Below are 23,137 nucleotides of genomic sequence, written 5' to 3' on the forward strand. Positions count from 1 at the left end.
ACGATTAGAGATACATGGGCAAAAGTTTCTTTTCCAACATGGATACATTTTACAGAGTATCATAAATATTAATATAACCCTCGGAGGAAGTCCCACTGGAGTACAAGACGTAATTTGACATTGGTTTTCCTGTTACTGCATGTGTATAAAAATGTTGCGCTAAAAAATCTATCACAGTAAATTCTAAGATCTGCGGAAACGAAAACAAATCGCGATTTTCCCGAAATGCATAATTTTTGTTGAATTTCTTATCGAAATAAAATGTGATCTTTATTATTATTATTATTATTATACACACACACACATAAATATATATTTTTATAATTGAAATATTTAATATAGAAAAATCTTATCACATATAAAAGTATTCAAAAAGAAGCAATCAAAATAATCGCAAATTTACAAAAATAATAAATTTATTTACATATTTCTATTTACGGGGTAAAATAAATTACGGAGAAAAATTAAAGATTGATAGGGGAACAAAGGGTATCTTATCGAGATCTCACAACTGCAATTTCGCTGCATTCTCCGGGGATTAGTAGTGCGATAATAATCGAGAGCTCGATGCATTTATTCATTTCTATGTTTATCGGTTCCTTTTACGGAAGATGGTGTATATATGTGTGCGTGTGTATGCGTGCGGTTAACGAGTTACAGATCGCGGACGCCGGTTCTTCGGGGTGTGGCTTATGCTATCGTGTGTTTTGTCGTGCATGCCCGCGGCATCAACGATAGATTCTTCCAAAAAATTATTCCATTAGAGTAATTATCCGGCCTCGAGTCTTCTTTACGGGCAGGTAATAACGGTCACGAAACGATCGCGGGGGCGATAATGGGGCGCGATAAATCGACCGTACACTCACCCTCTTACTCCAAGAGAGTCATCTGCGGTGGTCATTGTTTCGTGTCGCTACAGCTGTCACAAAGTCATCGCCGCGTTATCCCCGTGCACGGTAATTAACTCGATTAGTCGATCGACGAGGTTGCGAGCAAATTAAACGACCTTCTGCGGTAGACGCGACAATTAATTTCTTATCAATCCGCATCTCTCTCATTGAGATAATTTAGGTTTACGCACATCTTCAGGATAGTACATTATAAGGTTTCTGTAATATCGATAATTTACAAAGACACGTTTGGAATTATTTTCTTCACCGATTTAAACAATCGATTCAAACATATCGATGTAATTCGTTAAAGTTAACTTTCTCCAAACTATAAATTCGAAATAATTTGAACGAAATAATTTTTATCTCTATTCTTATTAGATTTTAAGATGAAGAAGCTGTTTGTACTTGAAAGAGATCATCAACATTGATATCAATCATCAAAGTTATTATAAAAGTTATTATAAAAGTTATTATAAAAGATCTTGGATAAACTTTCAACTAATGTAATATTTCTTTTCTGTAAAAAAAATGAGTTTTTACTGCTATTTTACTGTTATTAATCAGAGGCAATCGCGATGTAAGAACACGAAAAAAACTCATCTGTTCCGGCAAATTTTCTGAATTCATTGACGTAATATGATCGTCACTTATGGACCCTTAAAAGGACGCGAGTTCCAAGTCTGTTGTCATCCCCTTACGTGTTAAATTACTTTGGGACACGATACGATAGGAAAAGAAGAGAGAGAGAGAGAGAGAGAGAGAGAGAAGGGGTGGGGGGGAGGCGTGGTGGGGCGAGAGGACTGCAACTCGATTCCGGATTGTCGGCGACAATGAGCTGGTAAACTTTCAATCCTCGACAAACACGATTTCGATATGCTTTTAAAAACCAGAAAATCTCTCTTCAAAAGGGAGTAACACGATGAGGGTCAAGCTAATCGGCGCACATACGTCACTTTTATAAAAAATACAGCTTTAGATAATAAGATTCAAAAGACAAATTGGGAAATATCGGAGAATTTTTTAAAAATCATAGTTAAGTTATTTCAAATTGTTTTTAAATACGCGAGTGTGACAATTACTATTTTCTTTTTGTCAATATTTATAATATTTCTAATTTTAATATGCTAAATTTTTTAAATTTGATTTTATCCCGTTTACATATATATATATATATATATATATATATATATATATATATATATTTGTTTAACATATTAATACACTTGTTAAATAATTATTTTATTTTAATATATTTTTTCTATAATTTTTTATATTTCTATATTTTTTTCTATATGATCTGTTATTATTTTCCCGTATTGTCCTTAACTTATCTTATTTTTATATTAATCTTATTATTTTTAATTTATTACAATCCTCCTTAATTTATTACGATTTTACACATGAAAATTATTATTAATTATTAAGAATGCTCTATAATAGCTTTGTAGCTATAAAATTTTAATCGAATTTATTTAAAAAAATGAGCCATGTTGCTCATCAATCATTAAACACTATGCTGATTGAATGTGTGTGATAAAAATTTCTTATTATTTCGTAATCAATGCTCAGTACTTTGAAAAATTAAGTAATAATAGATTTAATAATTGATTTCTGAATTTTATATATATATATATATGTATATATATATATATATATCCTTCTCTTTGTCTGCGCACAATTTCGATATGTTTCTATAACGAGACGTTCGTTTCCCTTTTTTTGTATTACAGCACGACGCGCGGATATACGTATGTATAGTTTTTTGCTATCGGCTCTCCGTTTACGAACAACAAAAGGTCTTGTGAAAATGTTTGTGGATAGTTTCCCTGCCGAAATATATTTTTGTGTACGGTCGTCTTCGTGCGCAGCCATTAGATTTGACGCAATCTTGGAAATGGATCAGATTTACACAATGCAACAAACTTTGAAAATCTCGTTACTTAAAGCAGTTTTTGTTGCCCTTTTTCAATCTTAATGTGATACATCATATATTTTTACATAGAAACAAAATATTTTGTTTACGTAAAAATAAGATATAACAACAGTTTCTCTTTTTAATTGCACTTAAAAGCAGCGTTAACAAAGTAAAATTTTTGTTTCTAAAAAGAAATTAATTTTTAATAAATTTGTATTTTTCTATGTTTTAAAGGGAATTTGTCACTTTTAATGCATATCTATGAATACTATAAGTAATAATCCTAGGAATACGACATATTTTATAATTTCTAGGATATTTATTGAATATCTAAATGCCACGCAATATGTATTCAGTTATTCAATATCCAAGAGATATCAATGAATATCTCCCAAATATTCACTTCCTATAGATGTACAATGTAAACACAATCATGTACGTAGAACTCACATGTAAAACCATCGCGTATACCGTACACAGGAACAGATATAACGCGAGGCTAGACAATATCCTCGATACTAACAATTCCCTCTGGTCCATGAAAGATTACTGCGGGTATTGCGAGCAGGACATTTAGAAGAAGAAGAAGAAGTCGATAAAGCTGTAAATATGCCGTGCGAGAGATAAAAAGGTAGACAAAAAGAGAAAGATAGAGAGAAAAAGAGAGAGAGAATTCATAAACGAAAGGTAGATCAGAGAAATCGGAGCAGCAAAGAGACGAAGGTGTGATGGCGCGAGAGCGTTGATTGAAGTGCACGTACTTACGCGCGTGTACTTACTCGGATACGTTGTCACCGCATACGGATGTGCAACGGATGCGGAATGTAGGCGATGCAGGTGCATTGTCGTCACTTCTCCCTCGTGGTCGCTGCCAGTTTTGCCGTTTCGACGTGCGACGTGCGTGAATGCGCGTATGCATGCGTCAAATGCGTGCTGGAACGCTTGATGCTCCACTCTTGTCAAGAGTGGAGCGCGTGAAAAACCACACACATACACTTGTAATTATTATACTACATTTTTGATTATGCAATAATATCTCATAAGCCACAGATATCTAAAGAATATGTTTGCGTCTTTTACATCTAAATTTTTAATTAATGTAAATTTTCTGCAATATCCAAGTCTTTGAATGTAATACGTTGAAAAAGGTTTATAAAGGTCTGTCGTTATTTGTGTAAAAGGATAAAAAATGAAAAATGATGTTATATGCATGAAACGCCTATGTATTGCGAGAAAATTAAATATTTATTAGATAATAATATAAAAAATCTGTGTCATGCATCGAGATTTTGTTTTTAATTTCTGATTATTCCATTTCAAACTAATGATTCTAAAATTAAAGTCTTTTGAATGTTTAATTATTTTTCCTTAAATTATTTTACAAATTATTATTCATAGTTTATTGATTTACTGCTCCAAGAAAAGGCATTTTACACGTTGATTTTAGATTAATGATTGTCTCTTTTACACGAATTGAATGATTAGACTGTCTGATATAAATTCCGATAGAAAAGATTTAAAAATTCTTACTTTAAATTTCGAAAGAGAATCTATTATGCCATATTTTCTCTCTTTATATTTATCTGTGAAAAGTTTAGAAACTTATAATGTAAAAGAAATATAATGTAAAAATTCTTTTTCAATGACAATCTTTTTTTGTTCACTTTTTTTTGTTTATCCATATTACGTGATCGTGTTCAATGTAGACAGCATAGGCATGTAAATATGGATATCAATGGGTTTGATTAACCGATGCACTGTTTGATTTGTTCGCGACTCCATCAAAGAATCGCCCGTCGATTTTATTTTGAAAACGGAACGTTGCATTTTTGTTCTGTGTCAATTTGTTTAGTTATGACACGACCCCTTATAAAAAGCCGCGCAACACAATTAATTTTAACTCGGGATTAATTTGGACTCGGGATTTTTGTGTGAGTACCGCCGATGCGTTCCATTGTTCCATTACTATCCTTTTGCGGGCACCATAGCAAAAATGCAATTTAAGCAATATTCGTATTTTTTATTCGAACCTATATCGAATATAGGCGAATGTCGATTTTACTTTGCAAATGAGATCCAACGATCGCGGCTAGCTGTTCAATATCGATCCTGAGTAAAGGAAATACGAACGACGTGCATTGTATGGTTCAACGATCATTATTTAGCGATTACGAAAACGATCGGCTGTACAATAATTTGAGATCCCGGATCACAAATATCCGTATAAAACACGGTATGGCGAATCTTCTTTTTAATTGACGTCTATAGATAGGTGATATACAATATGAGAGAGGCGGTATTTCGTAACTCTACTGTTCTGTTTAATAAAATTATTCGTTTAGATACTTATCACAACATGTGGAATATATCGTAGGAACCCTGCCTGTGTCTTAATGTGTGTATTTGTATGTGTGTGTGTGCGTGTGAGTGTGGTGTGTGTGATGTGTGTACATATATGTATGAGAGTGTGTCCATATGTCCAATTTTACAACCACAGCGAGAATCCCATCATACATCATACATTTATACATCAGGTATTGGAACCAATGTAATTTTAGCGAGTTCAAATTTCTGCAGACACGCAAAAACAATCTCCGTGTTTATTACGCGACAATGGAAACACAATGCACACACTTTTACAATATTTCTCTTTTCCTTATTGAAAATTGAACTCACCGAAGTTGCACCGACACTCTAATCCCTGGATTACATTAATGCAGCTTCCGCTCACGGGCTCGTAACGTCTCCCTCGGCGCTCAAAATTACGTAAACGCGAATTACATTTTGCGCAAAGACTATTTACAGGGGAAACAATTGGAGAAACGATTCGATAACAATTAAAATATCGGGTGTCGCACAATCGCGCGCGGGACGGTTTGAAAATTTCATTCTCGCATCCGCGCGAATTGTTTCTCTCATCGGCACAAGTCGCTCTATCGCTCTATTATTATTCCTATTATTATTTCTGCAAAGATTCCAAATATCAAGTGAATCGCAAGTAAAGTTTAATTCCCGTCTTCGGTATATCGTGAAATTTTTCGCATCGCGCGTGCGGTACACAAATAAATTGGAAGCGACAACTTGTAGGACGCGATATTATTGCATCAGCGACAAAGGAGACCGGAAGGGAAACCATACGAGATCGCGGCCAACTTTCGTCGCCCGTGGCTCAAGGAAGGGAGTTTAAAATCATTATAATCACAGTTCAATTCTCAGCACAATTGCGCGGACTAGCATAATATCTCTGGCACTCGGTGTAGAAGGCATAAGTCGAAATGTCTTATTTTTCCAGAGAGAAAGAAATTTAACTAGCTACTATAAAACGCGAAATATCATCCAATAATAATTAAATGTAATTATCAATATAATTTCTGCGATAATACGATAATAGCGCAATGCATTATCAATTTAGTACATCTTTTATATAATTCAAGGTAAACGAAATTGTGTATATTGCGACTTAAAACCTCTTTATCAAGCACCAAAAATAATTTTATCAAATAATTTGCAAAATATTATATACTTTTCTAGATAACAATAGAGATATGAATAGACATGTGAATAGAGATATAAGTATAAGCTCATGTTTAGAAAATGTAGAGTTTCAACTTATTAACATTTTATTTATTGCGATGAAATGATACAGAAAGAGAATAAAATAATCATCATCAGGTATACATAATATACTCCTGGAAATTAACGTATAATTTTTTTTCACTTTTTTTTAAAAACTGATATTTAAATTTTAAAGAAAGAGTGGAAAAGAAACGATGCGTTAATTTTATCCAGGAGAGTAGAGAGTACAATTTCAGCATTAAATTTTACATAACTTAGTCTTCTTATGTAATTTGTATAAAGACTCTACATTCCCCGCTTATACTCACATTTATCCACATCGCCCATAGTCCGTATTAGAAAACCATTCGAGTTCCATCGCTCTCGATTACCGCCGAGGGGACAGCTGTGTCGCGGGCTCGGTTTTAAAGAATGTTGCGGACCATCGCGAGGCCCGTATCGCGCGTATTTTACTCGTCCACGTCGATCAGCCTGATGGCGCGACCCAGACACGAAGTCGTCGTCATCGCGTCATTGACGGGGATCATCTCGTTCAGCGCCGTCGTCTCCCGCAGCAGATGCACGCTACCCTCGTAAGTCGGACGGTGTTATTGCGAGGACGTCCGCGGTGGTTGGCCGTTGGGCGGCGGCGGGGGTGGGGGTGGCGGTTGCGGGTGCACCTGGTGGGACAGGAGACTGTGCGCCTGCACGTGGGCCGCCGCCGGATGGTGATGGTGGTGCTGATGGTGATGGGAATAGAAGATGGGCTGCGCCGTGGTGGGCGCGCACGAGGTGCCGACGCCGACGCCGACGCCGACGCCGACGCCGACGCCCACGCCGACGCCGACCGAATGCGACAAGGCGGAGGTCGCGCCGACCGACGACGGCGCCGGCGGACCCGGGGGTCCTGGCGCCGTCACCGATACGGAAACGCCGGATGTGGCGGTGCCGGCTGATGCCTCGTGATAAAGAATCGGCACCCTGACCAGCCTCTGAGTGGCGTGCGCCATATTCGCGGCCTCAAGTTCAGCGGCCAGCTGCCGCTTCCACTTGTTCCGCCGATTTTGGAACCAGATCTTCACCTGGGTCTCGGTGAGCCTGAGAGAAGCGGCGAGACCGGCTCGCTCCGAGGACGAGAGATAGCGCTTCAGGTCGAACGTGCTCTCCAACTGGAACACTTGCGACCTGGAGAATACTGTCCTCGTCTTCTTCTTGCGCTTTATGCTATTCGACTCGCGACCGTCCACGCCGACTTGCACGTTGTTCTGGCCGCTATTATTGTTGCCACCGCCACCGCCGCCGCCGCCGCCACCCCCGCCCGCCGAGGTACCGTGAAGGCTCGTCGAGGTGGATTCGCCTTCGCCGTCGGCGTCTGCACAATCGTCCGCTTCGCCGAGATCATCGTGAACCTCGTCGCCGCTCGACGGACTCCTAGCACGGTGCAAACGATCGTCGCCGTTATCGTCGTCGAGCTCGTCTGCGCAAAAAAATATACGCGTCTTGAGTTCCATTACTGCACTGTACTTTCTCCGTTTATTTGTAATAAATCCGCGCGATCCGCGTATTTACCTCGCTATTACAATTAATTATATGCAAGACTCACATTATGTATTGATCGTATATAATCAAATCGTTAATGAGAGAAAGGTAAATGCGTTAATCGCCCTTCTTTTTAAATATGATCTGCATGCGTCAATCAATCTGAGAGCGCTTTGGATTTACAAATTCTCTCACGCGGACTCCGATAAATCGCTATTATACAATTTCTCTATCCGTATTGAATATTTAATCAATTAATAGAATGCTAATTAATATTCTATTAATCCATTTTGACATAATTGTTGCGTATTGAATTGCGTGTGTAAACGCAGATACATCATTCGATGACGTTATTTGTGCGACGTACGTATATTTGTATAAAATACCGCCGCCGCGTCTCCTTTTAAAGTACATGGCGATAGAAAAGGAACGCGTAACAATTTTATTCATTCCCTCTGTAAATATTTTCTTTTCTACATTTATGTTTTTTAATTGGCATGCAATATTTCACGAGATAAATCGAATATTTCAGCAATTTTTTCCAGAAAATTTCTGCTATGGAAATTATTCGGTAATTAAATTTTTCTAAAACATTGCAATAATTGTTTTAATAGGATATATATTTTCGCAATAATATAAAATATAAAATGTAAAATATAAAATATAAATATAACGACATTTGAAAATATTGTGATCAGAGATAAATGATCATTTTGTTATTAATAATAGTGTCATTAATATGCGTAGGATGATTTTAATTCCTTCTCTTTATAAATAATCGTTGTAGCGTAGATAAAAAAGTCAGCGGAAACGAAACTAAATACGATTCTTTTTTATAATCAATAATTTGATATTTGTTGGGCGAAATATATAATTAAACGAAACATATTTTTAAAAATACATGTTTTTCAGTTTTTCATTAAGTGAATATCATTACTATTATTATTGAAACAATATCTATCGAAACAAAATCTCTTGATTTCCTTTACATACACATATGTCCTTAAGTATTTTATTGTCTTTATTTTTTTGTACTTTTTATATTTAAATTATATTATTTATATATTTATTAATTTTTAATTTTTAAATTAGATATCCTTTAGGATCTAATTTAATAAAAATAGATAAATATAATTTAAATATAATATGTAATCTCTGGAAAATTAAAATAACTAAAAATTATTACTATCGTAAGCAAGAATTTAACATTATATGCGACATGGATATATCAAGAGTCCAGTAAACGATCGTAGATGTGTTTGTAGGTGCGGATAGTAACTATCTATAAGTACTTAGACAAGGTGGCAGAAGCGAAACGATAAGGCGATCGACGTTGGTTTGTCGTGGTGGAAGCCGTGGAAGCCTTACGCATATTTGTATACGCGAAGAGATATACAGATAGATATACGCGTACTCGTTTCCATACAACGCATGTAGACAATATATCTGTATATCTATGAGAGGTCTCGCGTTAACCCTCGTTTCTTTTCACCTTCTCTTTACGACTTTACATCCGTGAATTATGGCATGTAGTCTTTAAAAGCTCGAGTCGTGTGAATATGTTTTAATCTCCCTTTTAAATAATGATAATTTAATCAGATTTTTAAATATTAAACACACATTTTATTATGCATGAAAATATTAAATATGAAATACTTTGCATCTTCATATCTCTATCTTTAATCAAGGTTTCGAGAGAAGGAACATGTTTCAGTACAATGTAAACTTTTCCTTCGACTGTACTTCCTCTTGGATTATCCTAAATAAGCCGTCTCGATCTGCTCGCAGGTACGCAAGGATAGAAGGAAACTGGGACTTACCTCGCTGAGGGAAAGACGCGGAGGCGGGACTGACGCGGCTGAGGGTGCCGACCACGTCGCTCGGCGAGGGATGCTCGAGGGTTTGCAGACTGTGCGTCGGCCTCCAGGGAAACGGCCAGCCGGCGCCGCCGAGCAGAACGCCGCGGATACCGTCGGCGTCGACGATGTCCGGAGATTGGCCGGCGACCTGCACCGCGTTACTGAGAGCGGACGATGCCGCGGCGGCCAGCCGCGAATGGTGCTGATGCTGCTGCTGCTGATGCTGATGGAGATGCTGCAGCGTCGACGGGTAGAACAGGCCGCCGATGCCGACCGGGTATCGGCTCGCTATCAATCTACGACAAGATGACGCATGCGATGTTTTACTGGTACATAGGACTGTATAGAGAGATCTATCGGCTGACTGAAGAGAGATCTATCTAGTGATTGAGAGAGTTAATGGGACACGAGGTTCTCTTCGTAATAAAGGTACGTGAAGATTTAAACTAGGTTTTAGTTGTCTTATTCGGATATAGATTTTTCAACGAATGAGATGTGTCTAGTTGATCAGGTTTGATTTTCTTTTTAAATTAAGATGCTGATCGTAGATAGCTTTGTCGTTACAAAAGCAGTTGAAAGCAAGAAAATATCTTTTAGATGTATTTCTTGGCTCTAATTAAATAAACAAACGTTCTTATTCATTTAAATATGCAAGGAGACTTCATTTTCTCAGCATTTTAATTTGAAGAAGTCTTTCTGTTATTGAGGCACTTAATGTTGGATATTAAAAATTCTTTAATAAATGAAAAATCAACTAACATTTAAATCGGGATTTTGGTACATAGTCTACATAGTTGTTTTTAGATTATAATGTAACCACTAATTGCAAAGATTTAAATCATGCCATGTTTAATTTAACGTAACATTCGTGTTATTATATGAGATTATATATTTTAACATGACACGAACGCCAAAAGTAAGATTATGTAATTTCAGAATTGACTTTGATATTAGATAACTTGCAAAATCTGTGACTTTAAATTCCACACCAATGTTTAATACATGATTATACAAAAGAATAATTAACTGCTACGAACATCGCATACGAATTTCGACTTTACTTTCGAAAAATCACGAATACAATTATCGCGATAATTCGAACATGCTCTTGTTATATACGTGGATAAGTATAGCCGGCGGCCATGACTACTTCGGATTTACTCAATCACTCGGGAGAAAGCAAAGCTTTCCACTGTCGGAATATTTGGAAACGGTGTTTGCGCCGCAACAATGGCCAGACGTGCTACGGATAAACGCTCGACTGGCTATTAAGAGCAAAAATCCGCTTAGAGCAAGAAGCTCTCGAAAAGATCGTCGCTGTTAATCGGAAGGTATTACCTGCATCGTGGGCCCTTCGAGCGGCGAGTCTAATGGTGGGATCTTATGCGCGCGGAAAAGATCTTAATTAAAATGGTCCCTTTAATCATAAAAATAGTTTCCATGTACTAGTCTCGAAAAATGTATATTCTATTTCGATAATATGATACGATAAAGCTATGAAACATTTCCTGAAATTTTGCAATTCGTGGCGCGATGGTCAAAGCCTCTAGATTATTTATCAGATCACTGGATCTTCACAGCCAGTTGTTCTTCTGCCAGCTGTTAAATTTGCTCGCTGAGAAACTCTCGTTTTTCCCCGATCGTTACTTCCGATTGCGGCTAAGTGGTCATTGTTGCAACTATACACGCCGGAAACTTAATGCGAGCAACACCGATTTGCGGCGACGATTCGGATAGAAATATAGGCAGGCAGGCAAGATCGCCGGCAGGCAGGTTGGTTAGGCATGTGGGCCGAGGAGGCTTCGGAAGCCCTAGCACTTCCCTATATTCCTCTTCCTCGCTTCCCCGGCAGTCCGTCTGCGACGAGCGATCTGATCTCGTTTCGATACGCGTCTCGCAAAAGCGTATTTGACATTGCGAGCACTTTGCATCTAGTGTCGCTTATAGCCAACGATATAGGTCCTGTTCTTACAGTAATAGATAGGTCAAACAATTTGTTCGCTAGGGCGGTGCTAGTTTAATTGTCCGCGATTGATTAAATTTATTTCGCTAATTCATTTTGGAAGCTCTTTAGCGATATTCTTCATTTGTCTTGAACAATGTAATATTTTTTTCTTAATTTTTATAAAGTGGTATTGACATCGCGAGAACTTTGTATCTAGTGTCGCTTAGCCAACGATATAGGTCCTGTTCTTACAGTAATAGATAGATTAAACAATTTGTTCGCTAGGGCGGTGCTAGTTTAATTGTCCGCGATTGATTAAATTTATTTCGCTAATTCATTTTGGAAGCTCTTTAGCGATATTCTTCGTTTGTCTTGAACAATGTAATATTTTTTTCTTAATTTTTATAAAGTGGTATTGACATCGCGAGAACTTTGTATCTAGTGTCGCTTAGCCAACGATATAAGTCCTGTTTCTAAAGTAATAGATAGATTAAACAATTTGATCGCTAGAGCGGTACTAGCTTAATTGTCCGCGATTGATGAAATTGATTTCGCTAATTCATTTTGGAAGTTCTTTAGCGATATTCTTCACTTTTCTTGAAACAATTTAATATTTTTTCTTAACTTTTATAAAGCGATATTAATCTCCTAAGATTGCATAATTCAAGAATCTTATAATTTGATATCAGAAAACGTCTTTGTACTATTTAAATTCCGAAAAAGTATTATTGCTTTTTTTCTTGTTATTTCGAAATGCTCTTGAGCCAATTAAAATTACAATAATGCATTCGCGGTTTTTTTGTTAAGAGAAATATTTAATGAATTTTTCTTCATTTTTGATAAATTGATTGAACATCTCTTTTTCAGCTTCTTGTCTGAATAAATTAGCAATACTTCTATGATTTGATATCTGTTCAATAAAATTCACACATCAATTGTTTATCATCGAGATGAGGGTGTTACTCCGAGTGATAAATATAGTAATAATAACAATGAGATTGGCTGGGATCGAAGCGAAGAGAAGGAATTAAGAGAAATTCTTTCTTAGAGAATTCTTGAGCGACACGCGATCTTCGGCACCTCTTTCTTATTTCCTCCCCCGATTTCCTCGGCATCGAAACGAGATATCGAGGTCCTCGAGAGGGCTTCGCATGGCTAACGGGAGAGGAGAGACGATGGTCCGGGACACACAAATGCCGCGTAAAAGATAAAGGAAATCTGACAACCGCCTGTTTGTAAGCATTCAGGGACCCTTCTCTGAAGGAGCAGGTATAAACACCAAACACTCGGCTTTCTCTCGGTGAAGAGATCCTCCACCTTTTACTGTCTAATTCCGCAGAACTTATATCCTGAACGGCCACGAGCACTCGGCGGCTAGTCGGTTTACAAGTTCTTTTTCCATAGGTAGGTACTTAAGGCATTTTTCAGCGATACCTCTCTCGAATGAGCTCTCTCTATCCAGGCCATCGAGCATGCATTTGACTTGCACGTCTTGCTTCTGATTTCCATTCTTCTCCTGTCGATGATCTCTCGAGTGTAACAATTGTATTCGCGCGTCTATATTTAATTCCTAACTAATAATATTTATTTCCCCCTTATGTAATCTGTTAGCTTTGTAATAATATCTTTTAGTAAGTTCGTTTTTAAATAATTTTAACAATGATTTTTTATCACATTTGTAAGTTAAAGAAAAATCTCAAAAGAGAAATAATCTTTTCATATATTATTTTTTTTTTCTTTTAGATATAATATAATTTTAAATATATAATATATTATAATATAATCGTTTAGATGTAATATACTTTGGTAATAAAACTACTTTCCATACGAAAGTAAAAGTTACTTAATGAATTAAAGAATACATTTTTATTTATTTTATATTATTTTTTATATGAAATCATCAATTTTATGTTTAAAGTTTTAACAATTAAAATACTTACTTTTAAAATTATTTACCGAGAAAAATTTCAAAGATATATCAAGAGAGAAAAAATGCATGTTTATAATTCAACATATCATTAATCGATATTATTAATTTATTTGTAATTTGATGTTGAACAAATCTGTTTAACATTTTTGCATCGGCACTACTTTTTTTTTTTAATCTGTATATATTTTTAATACGAGCAATGCGCTTTTATTGAAAATTTCCGTTAAAGTTTACCCTCCGTGTCTTTAATAACATGTTATACCGCTTGCTTGTATTGATTATTATTCTGCTTCTGCTTGCGTTCAATGAGTAAGTGCCATTCTCAAATATAAACTCTTTATGCCGTTAACGATCGCTCGTAACACGATACGTTTCATCGTGTATCGTTACACTAGGGATAGTTAAGAGCGAAGAAAGAGAAGTCGATCGCGTTCACTAGCGAAAGTGCGCCTAAAGCGGTTTGCAATCTGTATGCTTAACATGCGATCATTATTCTATTGAGAAAAAGGAATAAAAACAAAGAAATAGCAGAAAAAGTAGATTATTGGGATATTAACGAGAATAAAGTAAAGAGAAAAGAAATAGACGAATGATAATTTATATTTAGTACTAACTTTTGGATAATACTAAAAAATAAATTCTACTTATGCATTCATTTTTAATTTAATTTTCTTTCGTTTATACATATGATTGCATGTCAAAATCTATGTCCAGTGTCTTATGAAGCGCCATCGGGATGACCCAACAACAATTTATTGGCTTTCAAAGTGTTCGATTAAATCTGCTAGTTAGCTTCATTTTAATTTGTAATGGATGAAACAGAAAATTTGCTTTCATCTTTACCAGAGGTAATTTTAACTTGTAATGCATATTCTAGAGGAAACTTTATTATCAGAATTATCCTAACATAAATTCTTTGTCAAAGAATTATTTTGCAGAGAAATAATATTAGACATTATAAGGATGCAAATTACGGTGAAGACTGATTTATCGAAGGCCGGGATGAAATTATATATTTTCGATTCGTTATACGTTATGCTATACATTTCGCGTCTTTTTGTACAATTTTTTAATCGAGAGACCATTTTGCGGGCGAATCAGTGTCGGATGAAACGCAGAGAATTGTATCTCACTGCAATTACGATCCGTGGTCCGCCGCCGTCGCTCATCCCGCATTTGTTCCCAACGTCGAAACATCCATATCGCTCGCGAATAGGCGCTCATACACAATAGGCTTTATCGTATCTTCCTTTGAAACTTGTAGCGCGATTCCACCCTAATTAACGAATCATTCATCAGCGCTGTAATTAACGAGGCAGTCTCTGTCGCGGATTATCAGACGGATCCTTTCGTTCGCGGCAGTATCGTGCCCGCGGTAACGTTTCTGAATATAAGCTTTCGCAAAATCGCGACGAGCAAAAAATATTTTCGCGATACTCCCATACTCGAATCAATGGCTTTTGCGAGCCGCACGAACGAAACGCAGGAATTGGAAACGCGACAAAATGCGAATGCGTGTGTTATTAATTCGTTTATTTTTACGCATGATGGGCAAATTTAATTTTCTAGATATATAATAGTTTGATTAAAACACGAAGACGCCCATCTTTTAAATTCCCACAATTTTTTGGGGGGGTCAACTCGAATCTTTTAAAATGTGCAGCGTCTGTGTACGTGTCAATCCTCAAGCACATTTCTTCGGCTCAAGTCGCACTTGAAGGAGTCGGAGGTTCCCGGAGATGCGATTGTTACGATTTTATAAAGCGTGCATCTGTATATATCGGGCGTATCTCTCTCTTCCACGAGTAAATCCGCGCGCGTACTTATTCCTGCGGAGAAATATTATTATTTGATCAGTCATAAGTAGTAGGAGGCTGCCGAGATCGCATGGCGTCTCACTCGTCTCTCCACGACCTTGGCGAGCGAGAATCTCAGAGGCTGGCGTAGAGCGGCGATTTAATAATAAATCGGGTTTAGAACTTGCGCGCTTCCTCCCGGAAGAGAGACGTAAGGGCTGTTGGCTTTTCAGCTAAATGGGCCGCGAGATAGGTGCCTGTTTCTCGAGGGAATCTTAGGCTCCTTAACCTTGGACTATACGTGTACGGTGTTTCATCCGCATCCATTATGCACTCAACGCCTAATTGATTTTTTACTGCCCCTCTTGAGGGGGATATCCTATCGGTATCTCGACGCGCGTGACGGGAATTACAGGGAATTTCGTTGGCAGTAGCTGGCAACGTTAATTAGCGTGCTTGCGAAATATGCTCCGGATATACGCATACATTGTCCGTACGTGTATATGTACGTACGCGGTATATTGCACGATCATCGCGAAATTCTACGCCGCTGCGCAAATTTTTCGAATTTTGTCGAATTGTATTTAAACGCGCAAATGGATCCCAAATAGGATATATATATAGTAATTTTATGGCGTGGTGCGATTATCATGAGCGAAAATTATTAACGCGTTTCTTTTGCCCTTTGTTAGGCAATCGTAGAAAAATCTGCATCACTATATCCATTTTGTATTAAGTTGCATTTGCGGGTGCACTTTTATCGGAATAAGAAAGAAGTTGATTATATTTCTCAGGATGTGGCATTATATCGTCAATGTAAGCATCGCTTTTACAATTAGTTTACCTAATTAAAAAAATTAATACTTGATAATTTTTATTATATATACACTTTATGAATTTTATAAATTTAAATATTTCTATAAATTCTTGTAGACCTGATAAAGATAAGGATATAATTTGCGAGGATTTTGCTGATCATAAGGATCGTCAATGTAAGCATCGCTTTTACAATTAGTTTACCTAATTAAAAAAATTAATACTTGATAATTTTTATTATATATGGATATTATATAAGGATATATAATTTGCGAGGATTTTGCTGATCATAAGGATGCTGTTTATAATCTGGTGTGGGTGCCAAAATCTCGTTCTTCGGCAAGAATAAAATTTGCTATATGCCTTGGACGAAAATCTGTTTAAGTTTACCATTTATCAGTCGCGGTAAGTTTGTTTGCGCGAAGGGTTCCATTCGACGAGGCTTTTCTCGTTGACTGAAGTGTGCCCCAACGGTGCATACGAGTGGAACTTAATCAACTGGTAAGCGGGTGGAAAACAAGCAATAACGTAGCGCTGTCGCGGCGGTAGCCAAGCATGGCGAGGACGTGGAGAAAGGGCGACGAGAGCGAAGGTAAAGGGAGGGAGAGAGGAAGAGGGGAAAGACGGGCCGTCAATCGGGAGGGGGTGTAAATCTGATAAAATCATCTCGAACCCTCGGGTCTCTCTTGCCCCTTTGCGGCGCACAGTGCCGCGCTCGGATTCCTCGTAGATATATCCGATAGCAGCGCGGGGGCCCTCCTAAGTAACGTAAGTAATGTAAGAGGGTGGGTTGCTACGGTTGTTATTAAATGAGACAGCCTAATAGGCCCATTACGGACCCCTTCTCGGTCCATTCCCACATAATATAATCCTCACCGCACGCGCCCACTCGTTGTCCCTTAATGTCTCGCCACCCCCTCAATATGTCGTGTATCTTGATCTGGAGTGAGCTCACGCCTACGAAAATCTTTGGTCCAAATGACTCGCGCGAAAACTGTCCCCCGGATACATCCCCTTCTATCCGTGATCCAGGTCGACGTGCGCGGATATTGCTACGGAACAGGATGTCCCGCGTTAACCGAGTCAAAATATTTCAAGCTTCTCCCGGATGAATCTAGGAAGTTGAGCTTTCTTTCCGCGAAAATGTCGAACAAGGGTGCTCATTATTAATTGCAGCTTAATAATTTTCAATTTTGAACTTCTTAAGCAACTAAGTAACCAAGTCTTAATAAACTTCTTGTTAAAACAAGGATGATGCGGAATCAATTAAAAAGGAAATTTTGTTATTACTTCTAGAATATTAACTCGTACAGTATTAAAACATAATAGTGTATTTATTAAGTATCTTTATATAATTAAAGAAAATTAAGTTTAAATTGATCAAAACTGAAAGAAAGGGAGAGAATGGTAATTTTCGAACATCTTACATAGATATATCTCCTTCGGTCAATTTCGAAAATACAACAATTATTTCATATGGCACAAATTAAAGTTTCCTAGACATTTATTAAACAAGTATTGTACACGTTTATAATTTAGTTAGTGCAGTTTGTTATTCCTAGTGCAAAAGAAAGAGAGAGAGAGAGAGAGAATATTCCGTGCATTTGCACACATGTGCGTGTAAAATTATGTCAACAACAATGATAAGCAATGGATATTAATCCATCGCGATGGTATTGTCGAATCTCTCGGGTGTCAAAGTTTCACGAATGTGTATTTTTATCGTTAAAACATTAGCGCGCGGTGGAGTTTCTAATTGCCTGGGAGAGAGAAGAGAAGGGCGCGGTCTTAATTTATTCAACAATTCTGCCAATTACGCGAGCGGCGAATATGAATAACGACGTTGTTGCGAATTAATTAATCATTAGTAAGTATTAGCAACTCCATTTGCTGACACTTTTGCATTAATATTAAATGGTGCCGGCCATTGAATTAGCCTTTAAACGATAGCATTTAATTGTTGAATTATGCGGAAATGCATTTGTTTTATTTCCATTTAATTTTTTTATCATTAAAAAATTAAAAAGTCTCTTAGAGATATGTTTTACAAGCTGCACGTTATAAATAATAAACTATCGACGTGCGCTCGTGCGTGTTTTACTCGGCTGACAGACATATCGTTCTACGCGAAATGAATGACGATCGCCAATCAGTACAAAGGTTCGAATTTCGGCCAGTTATTTCGACGCCATCCAATAAAACCGAAGGTCACATTGCCGCATCAACTGAGTTTAATATAAAGGTATTGTGTATGTTATACGCGCAAATAAATGACACGCTCGCGATACACGTGTTTGCAACGTTGGAAAGTGCTCTCGCTGTGTTAGTAAAAAGCATTATTATAAAAACGTTGTTATGCATGCCTTTTTGCAAAACGCAACGTTTGCTTTTCATAGAAATGAAGAATAAAAACGCCGTTCGCGCTAGAATAACGCAAAGCTTCTTCGGCTAATCGTTTTTAAGACTGAATTTAGAAACAGAGCTTCACATTCACGGTTTCCCTGCCTTTATATCACACGACATATAAAGTTGTTGCAGATTTTGACCTTTCTTCAGGATTTAAACTTAAAATAAAGAGAACAGCTGATCGTTTTCGAAATAGCTCCTCTCAATATTTTCAACAATCAATTAAAAATTAATTAGAATTGGACAAAATCAAGAAGATTGTAAAAAAGAAAGAGAGTTTGTTACGAAATGCACTTTCAATGGAACTTAAACGAGACAAAAATATCTATCAAACTAAACTAATGTTAAAAATTAAAGCGGAAAAGAGACATGTATGCAATTTTTTTTTATTATGGAAAACAGACTTTAAAAAAACCTACATTCTCGAGTGAAAGTGCATGACATCCGTTACGTTACATATACCAACTATGTATCTTACTTTTCAGAACGAGACATGTAAAATTCATTGACGCATCACCTAACCCTTGTATTCAGCTTAAGAACATCTTTCTGTCATATGTAAATAATGTAGAACCAACAGTCGTGTTGTGTCAGCTCTTTATTTTCATAGACGTTACGTAATTTCAGGCAGAGTTATGCTACGACAAACCTATTTTTGCAGTAGATAAGTGCATTTAATGATCTACAAAAATTATGGCAATTTTTGAAAATGTGATTGATAACAATATCGATATTATTGTTTATCGTTTTCATTTATTCGCGATGTGTTTAAAGTAATAGTAAACTATTTACAAGATATTTTTCATATGACATGAAGATAAGAATCGTATCAATTAAATAATAAAATTTTAACAGCTGTTCTTTTTATACTATTTACTTAAGCCATCGAGACTTTATCCTTCAAGAGTTTTCATTTATCTACGAATCTATCGAATCAAATCGTCTCATCAAATCTCCAAGAACTAGAGACACATCATCTATGCGATTTTGCAATCTCGTGTATGAGAAGTGATCCGTGCGAAAAGATTAATTCATCCTGGTTGTCTAAGAAAATTCGCAAAGACGGGAAATCGAGTCCAAGGCCACGTACCTCGATAGCATCGCGAGGTCCGCTGACGTTTGGTGTCCCAGCAGCGGATTGGCGGAAGCGTCGCCGGGCGGCGAGAAGGTCGCGGTCGGGCTGGTAGCACATCCGATACCGATACTCGCGGAATTCGCTCTGGCTTCCAGGCCGGTGTGGCCGGTCGCAGGGATCCCGCGCTGACCGCCGGACAACCTCAGGGACGTTGGCGAGGACGAGACTCTGCCGGGGCTGCCGCAGGACGGTGGAACCCTCTGCGAGTTTTGCGAGTTCGCCGGCGCCAGCGGGGACGTTCGGTCGACGTCCGACGACTGTCTCTCCCCGGAACCCGTGGACGTTGTCGAATCGACGGGCGGCGATTCCGGTCTGCCGAGGATGCTGGAGATGCTAAAGGACGTGTACTGGGGATTGCAGGCAGGCCTGAGCGCCGGTTTGCTGACCGAGTCGAAGCTAAACGAGTGGTGGTGATTGTTCAAGCCGCAGCCGGACTTGCCGTTCTTCTCCTGCAACAGCAGCTCCGCCGGCGTGGAGCTGCTCCTGGAGCCCTCGAGCTCTAGATCCTCCTCCGACACGACCGACACCTCGATCTCCGTCTCGCCGGACATCCTACGTTCCTGGCCACCCGGGGAGACCTCCTGCTGCGGCAGCTCTTCCGCGGCTAGCTCAGCTAGCCCGACACGATTGTTTGAGCCAACTTCCGTTCCTCGCAGCCGCGCGTCCTTCTTCCTCTTCTCGACGTTTTTCGGAGCAAGTGGCCGACCGGTCGACGGAAGTTAAGCGGAATCCGTCTCGCGCGGCCCGTCCTCGGTGGAGGATCGCATATCAGGATGACACACACACACGCACACACACACACAGGTACGTACAGCGCGTTGATCGTGACTCAGATGACGAGGTTCGTCAGTGGCAGATGATGCGCGGCCGTCGCCAGGACGTGCGTCTCGCGCGTCGTCGTGGATCGCAGACGGATCGCTCGATCGCGCGACATTCGTAAGCGATACCCTGGACGACAGGATGATAGGAGACAAGACACTTGGAGGGTCCACCCTTCGTCCTCTCCCCCTATCGTCCTTCCGCCACCTATCGCACCCCCTCTCTCTATCTTCAGCACTCTCTCTCTCTCTTTTGCTCTCTCCTTCTTCACCACCACCCCTGTCGGCTCCAGCCTGATAACTTCTCCTCTCCTTTTCTCCTTCCGCTCTCTTTCGTCTCTCGTGCGCGCAAAGCGTTTCTCGCGCTTGCAACACCAGGCCAAGGTGCGCTATCGATGCCGTCACTTTCCTCGAGTCACTTCCACTGATCGTCGGGCACTCGTCACAAACGTTGCGTGGCCGTCATATCGCGGGAAGAGTCATCGTCGCACGTTCGTCCCCCATCCGGTCCAACGAAACGCGACGTTCGCGGAGGAAGAGCTTACGCGTACGTCGGATCGCTCGGACGGCGTCGGTTTCGCGTCGCAAAAAAAATCACGGGATCCGCGAGCGAAGCGCGACGCGATGACACGTTCGCGTCGGAATTTCGACTCGCGCGACGTAACGTTAGAGCGTCGGCGCGCGCTGACAATATTTCGGCCGTGCTAGAGAGAGAGAGCAGTGCGCACCCTCGTGTCCCGCGATACGCTTCGCGGCGCAGAGTGACGAGCCGCGGCGGACAGGAGCCCTGCGTGCTCGCTATTAAGGGTAGGAAAACGCCGGAGAAACCGCAGGTCACACGGATGAGGAGAGGCTCGCTCTCGCGCACACATACACACGTGCAACGCATACACACTCGCGTGTCCGTTTGCGAGAGGGTAGGAGAAACACGGCGGGGGGGGGGGGGAGAGCGCGACGACGAGGAGGAGGAGGAGGAGGAGGGAGAACGGTGGCGACGGAAAGTAAGATAGAGAGAAAGAGCGCTTCGGAGTCACGCTTCGAGAGTCACGGGGTAGTTATTGCGCGCCGCGCGATAGCTAGACTGGTTGGGGTGAGCGTCGTTTGTTGGAACGGGGCGAGTGGATAAATTAGAGGGCGTCGGAGGGAGACGGAACGAGGGAACACGCTGGCGCGCGCGGTGGGAACCGGGGGCGGGAGGGGGAGGTGGAGAAGAAGGCAGAGGGGGGTGACGAGCGAGAGCGGGCGCGGAGGACGGCTAAGCTGCAAGTTGTCGGAAGGGGTGTCGGGGCTGTTGGGGTAGGTAGGTAGGTGGCGGGGCGGAGCCTGCAGCTTGTCAGGGGTTGGTTTTGCGGACTCCTCATAGGATGGAGATGCGATCGATGACTCGGCTACCCGCCGGGGTAACCCTCGCCGCGGACCAATCGCGTCGGTCGCGCCGTCCTTAACTCGGAAGATACTCGCCCTCGACGTTTCGCGCTCGAAACGCGAACCCACGGCGACGGGGTGGTTATACGCGAGACGACGGTGGGACGGGGGTGGGGGGATGAGGGGGAAGGTGGGATACGACGACGTGGGGGTAACACACAACCCGGTGGCGGTGGCCGTGCCACGCCGTGTTACTTATCCATTATAACACTCCAAGATCTTGATTTAAGCCTGCAGCCAGTGGTGAGCTTTTAACCAATTAGCCTTTATAGCCTACCCTTCCGCCCTCCCGCTTTCCGCCAACCCCTCTCCTTGCCGCCTTTCTAGCTCGCCTCGTCGAGTCTCTTCCTACCCGTGGCCGCCGTTGGTGTATCTACACTTATACCAACGTCCTCGTCCACAACCGCACGATATACCCACCTAATCTACCGGCTCTCTTCATCCTTGCTCGTCCCTCCCCCTCTCTTCTCTCTCTCTCTCTCTCTCTCTCTCTCTCTTTTCTTTGCTCTCTTATTTGGATCTTCTCTTTCTCTTTCTGAGAATCTCTATTACCTTCTTTGTGTCTTATGTATCTATATGCGCATCGGTGTGTTAACGCGTTGCATTCGCGCGTACAAGTATATTAAACGCATCCGTTGAAAGAGGATATCGGACGTTCGTCCAGGTAAATTAAGAGTACTCCTGCGGGGGCTTAAATACTTATCAAGGCGACGCAAATTAAGGGTAGATCACGCGGACGACTCGGGCCGCGACATGCGATCGTTCTCTCCTCGTTTGCTTTCCTAGCGGGCGACGCGTCAGGTTTATCGATTGGAGGACGCTTCCTCGGACTCTCGAGCTGCATCCGTGAAATAATAATAATCGCCATATTCCGCTTGTAGATCGCGGATTGATTATTTATTGCCTTCAGTTTCCTGAAATATGTTCAAAATAATATCCGAACACACGCAATTATTATAACGATTAATTTATCAATAAAACATTCTTTTTGGAAGAATGTAATTAAGGAGAATTGAAAATATAGCGTAATGTTGTTGAATCGAGACAAATTTGAATTTGAAGTATTTTTTTTTGTTTTTCATCAATTTCTTCTTTTTTATTAATA

The 23,137-nt window shown here is 39.9% G+C and overlaps 1 protein-coding gene across 1 annotated transcript; it reads right to left on the reverse strand.

Annotated features, from left to right (window-relative positions):
• Positions 1 to 6,592: 6,592 nt before the first annotated feature.
• LOC105254655 (homeobox protein Hmx) lies at positions 6,593 to 21,531 on the reverse strand. The gene is made up of 3 exons (XM_025413904.1): positions 19,745 to 21,531; positions 9,723 to 10,057; positions 6,593 to 7,840 (listed from the first exon to the last, which is right to left on the reverse strand). Exons 1-3 carry the CDS (start codon positions 20,338 to 20,340, stop codon positions 6,972 to 6,974), a joined length of 1,800 nt encoding a protein of 599 aa, XP_025269689.1. The 5' UTR covers positions 20,341 to 21,531; the 3' UTR covers positions 6,593 to 6,971.
• Positions 21,532 to 23,137: the final 1,606 nt, after the last annotated feature.

Source organism: Camponotus floridanus, unplaced genomic scaffold (assembly GCF_003227725.1).
Source record: "Camponotus floridanus strain SB8 unplaced genomic scaffold, Cflo_v7.5 scaffold71, whole genome shotgun sequence".
NCBI classification, from domain to species: Eukaryota; Metazoa; Arthropoda; class Insecta; order Hymenoptera; family Formicidae; genus Camponotus; species Camponotus floridanus.

Coding starts and splice junctions, on each gene's coding strand:
- LOC105254655 (XM_025413904.1), bottom strand. CDS start 20,340: ATGTCCGGCGAGACGGAGATCGAGGTGTCGGTCGTGTCGGAGGAGGAT. Junction 10,058..19,744: donor GACCTCGCGATGCTATCGAG/GTACGTGGCCTT, acceptor ATCTTGTCGTAG/ATTGATAGCGAGCCGATACC. Junction 7,841..9,722: donor CGCGTCTTTCCCTCAGCGAG/GTAAGTCCCAGT, acceptor TTTTTTGCGCAG/ACGAGCTCGACGACGATAAC.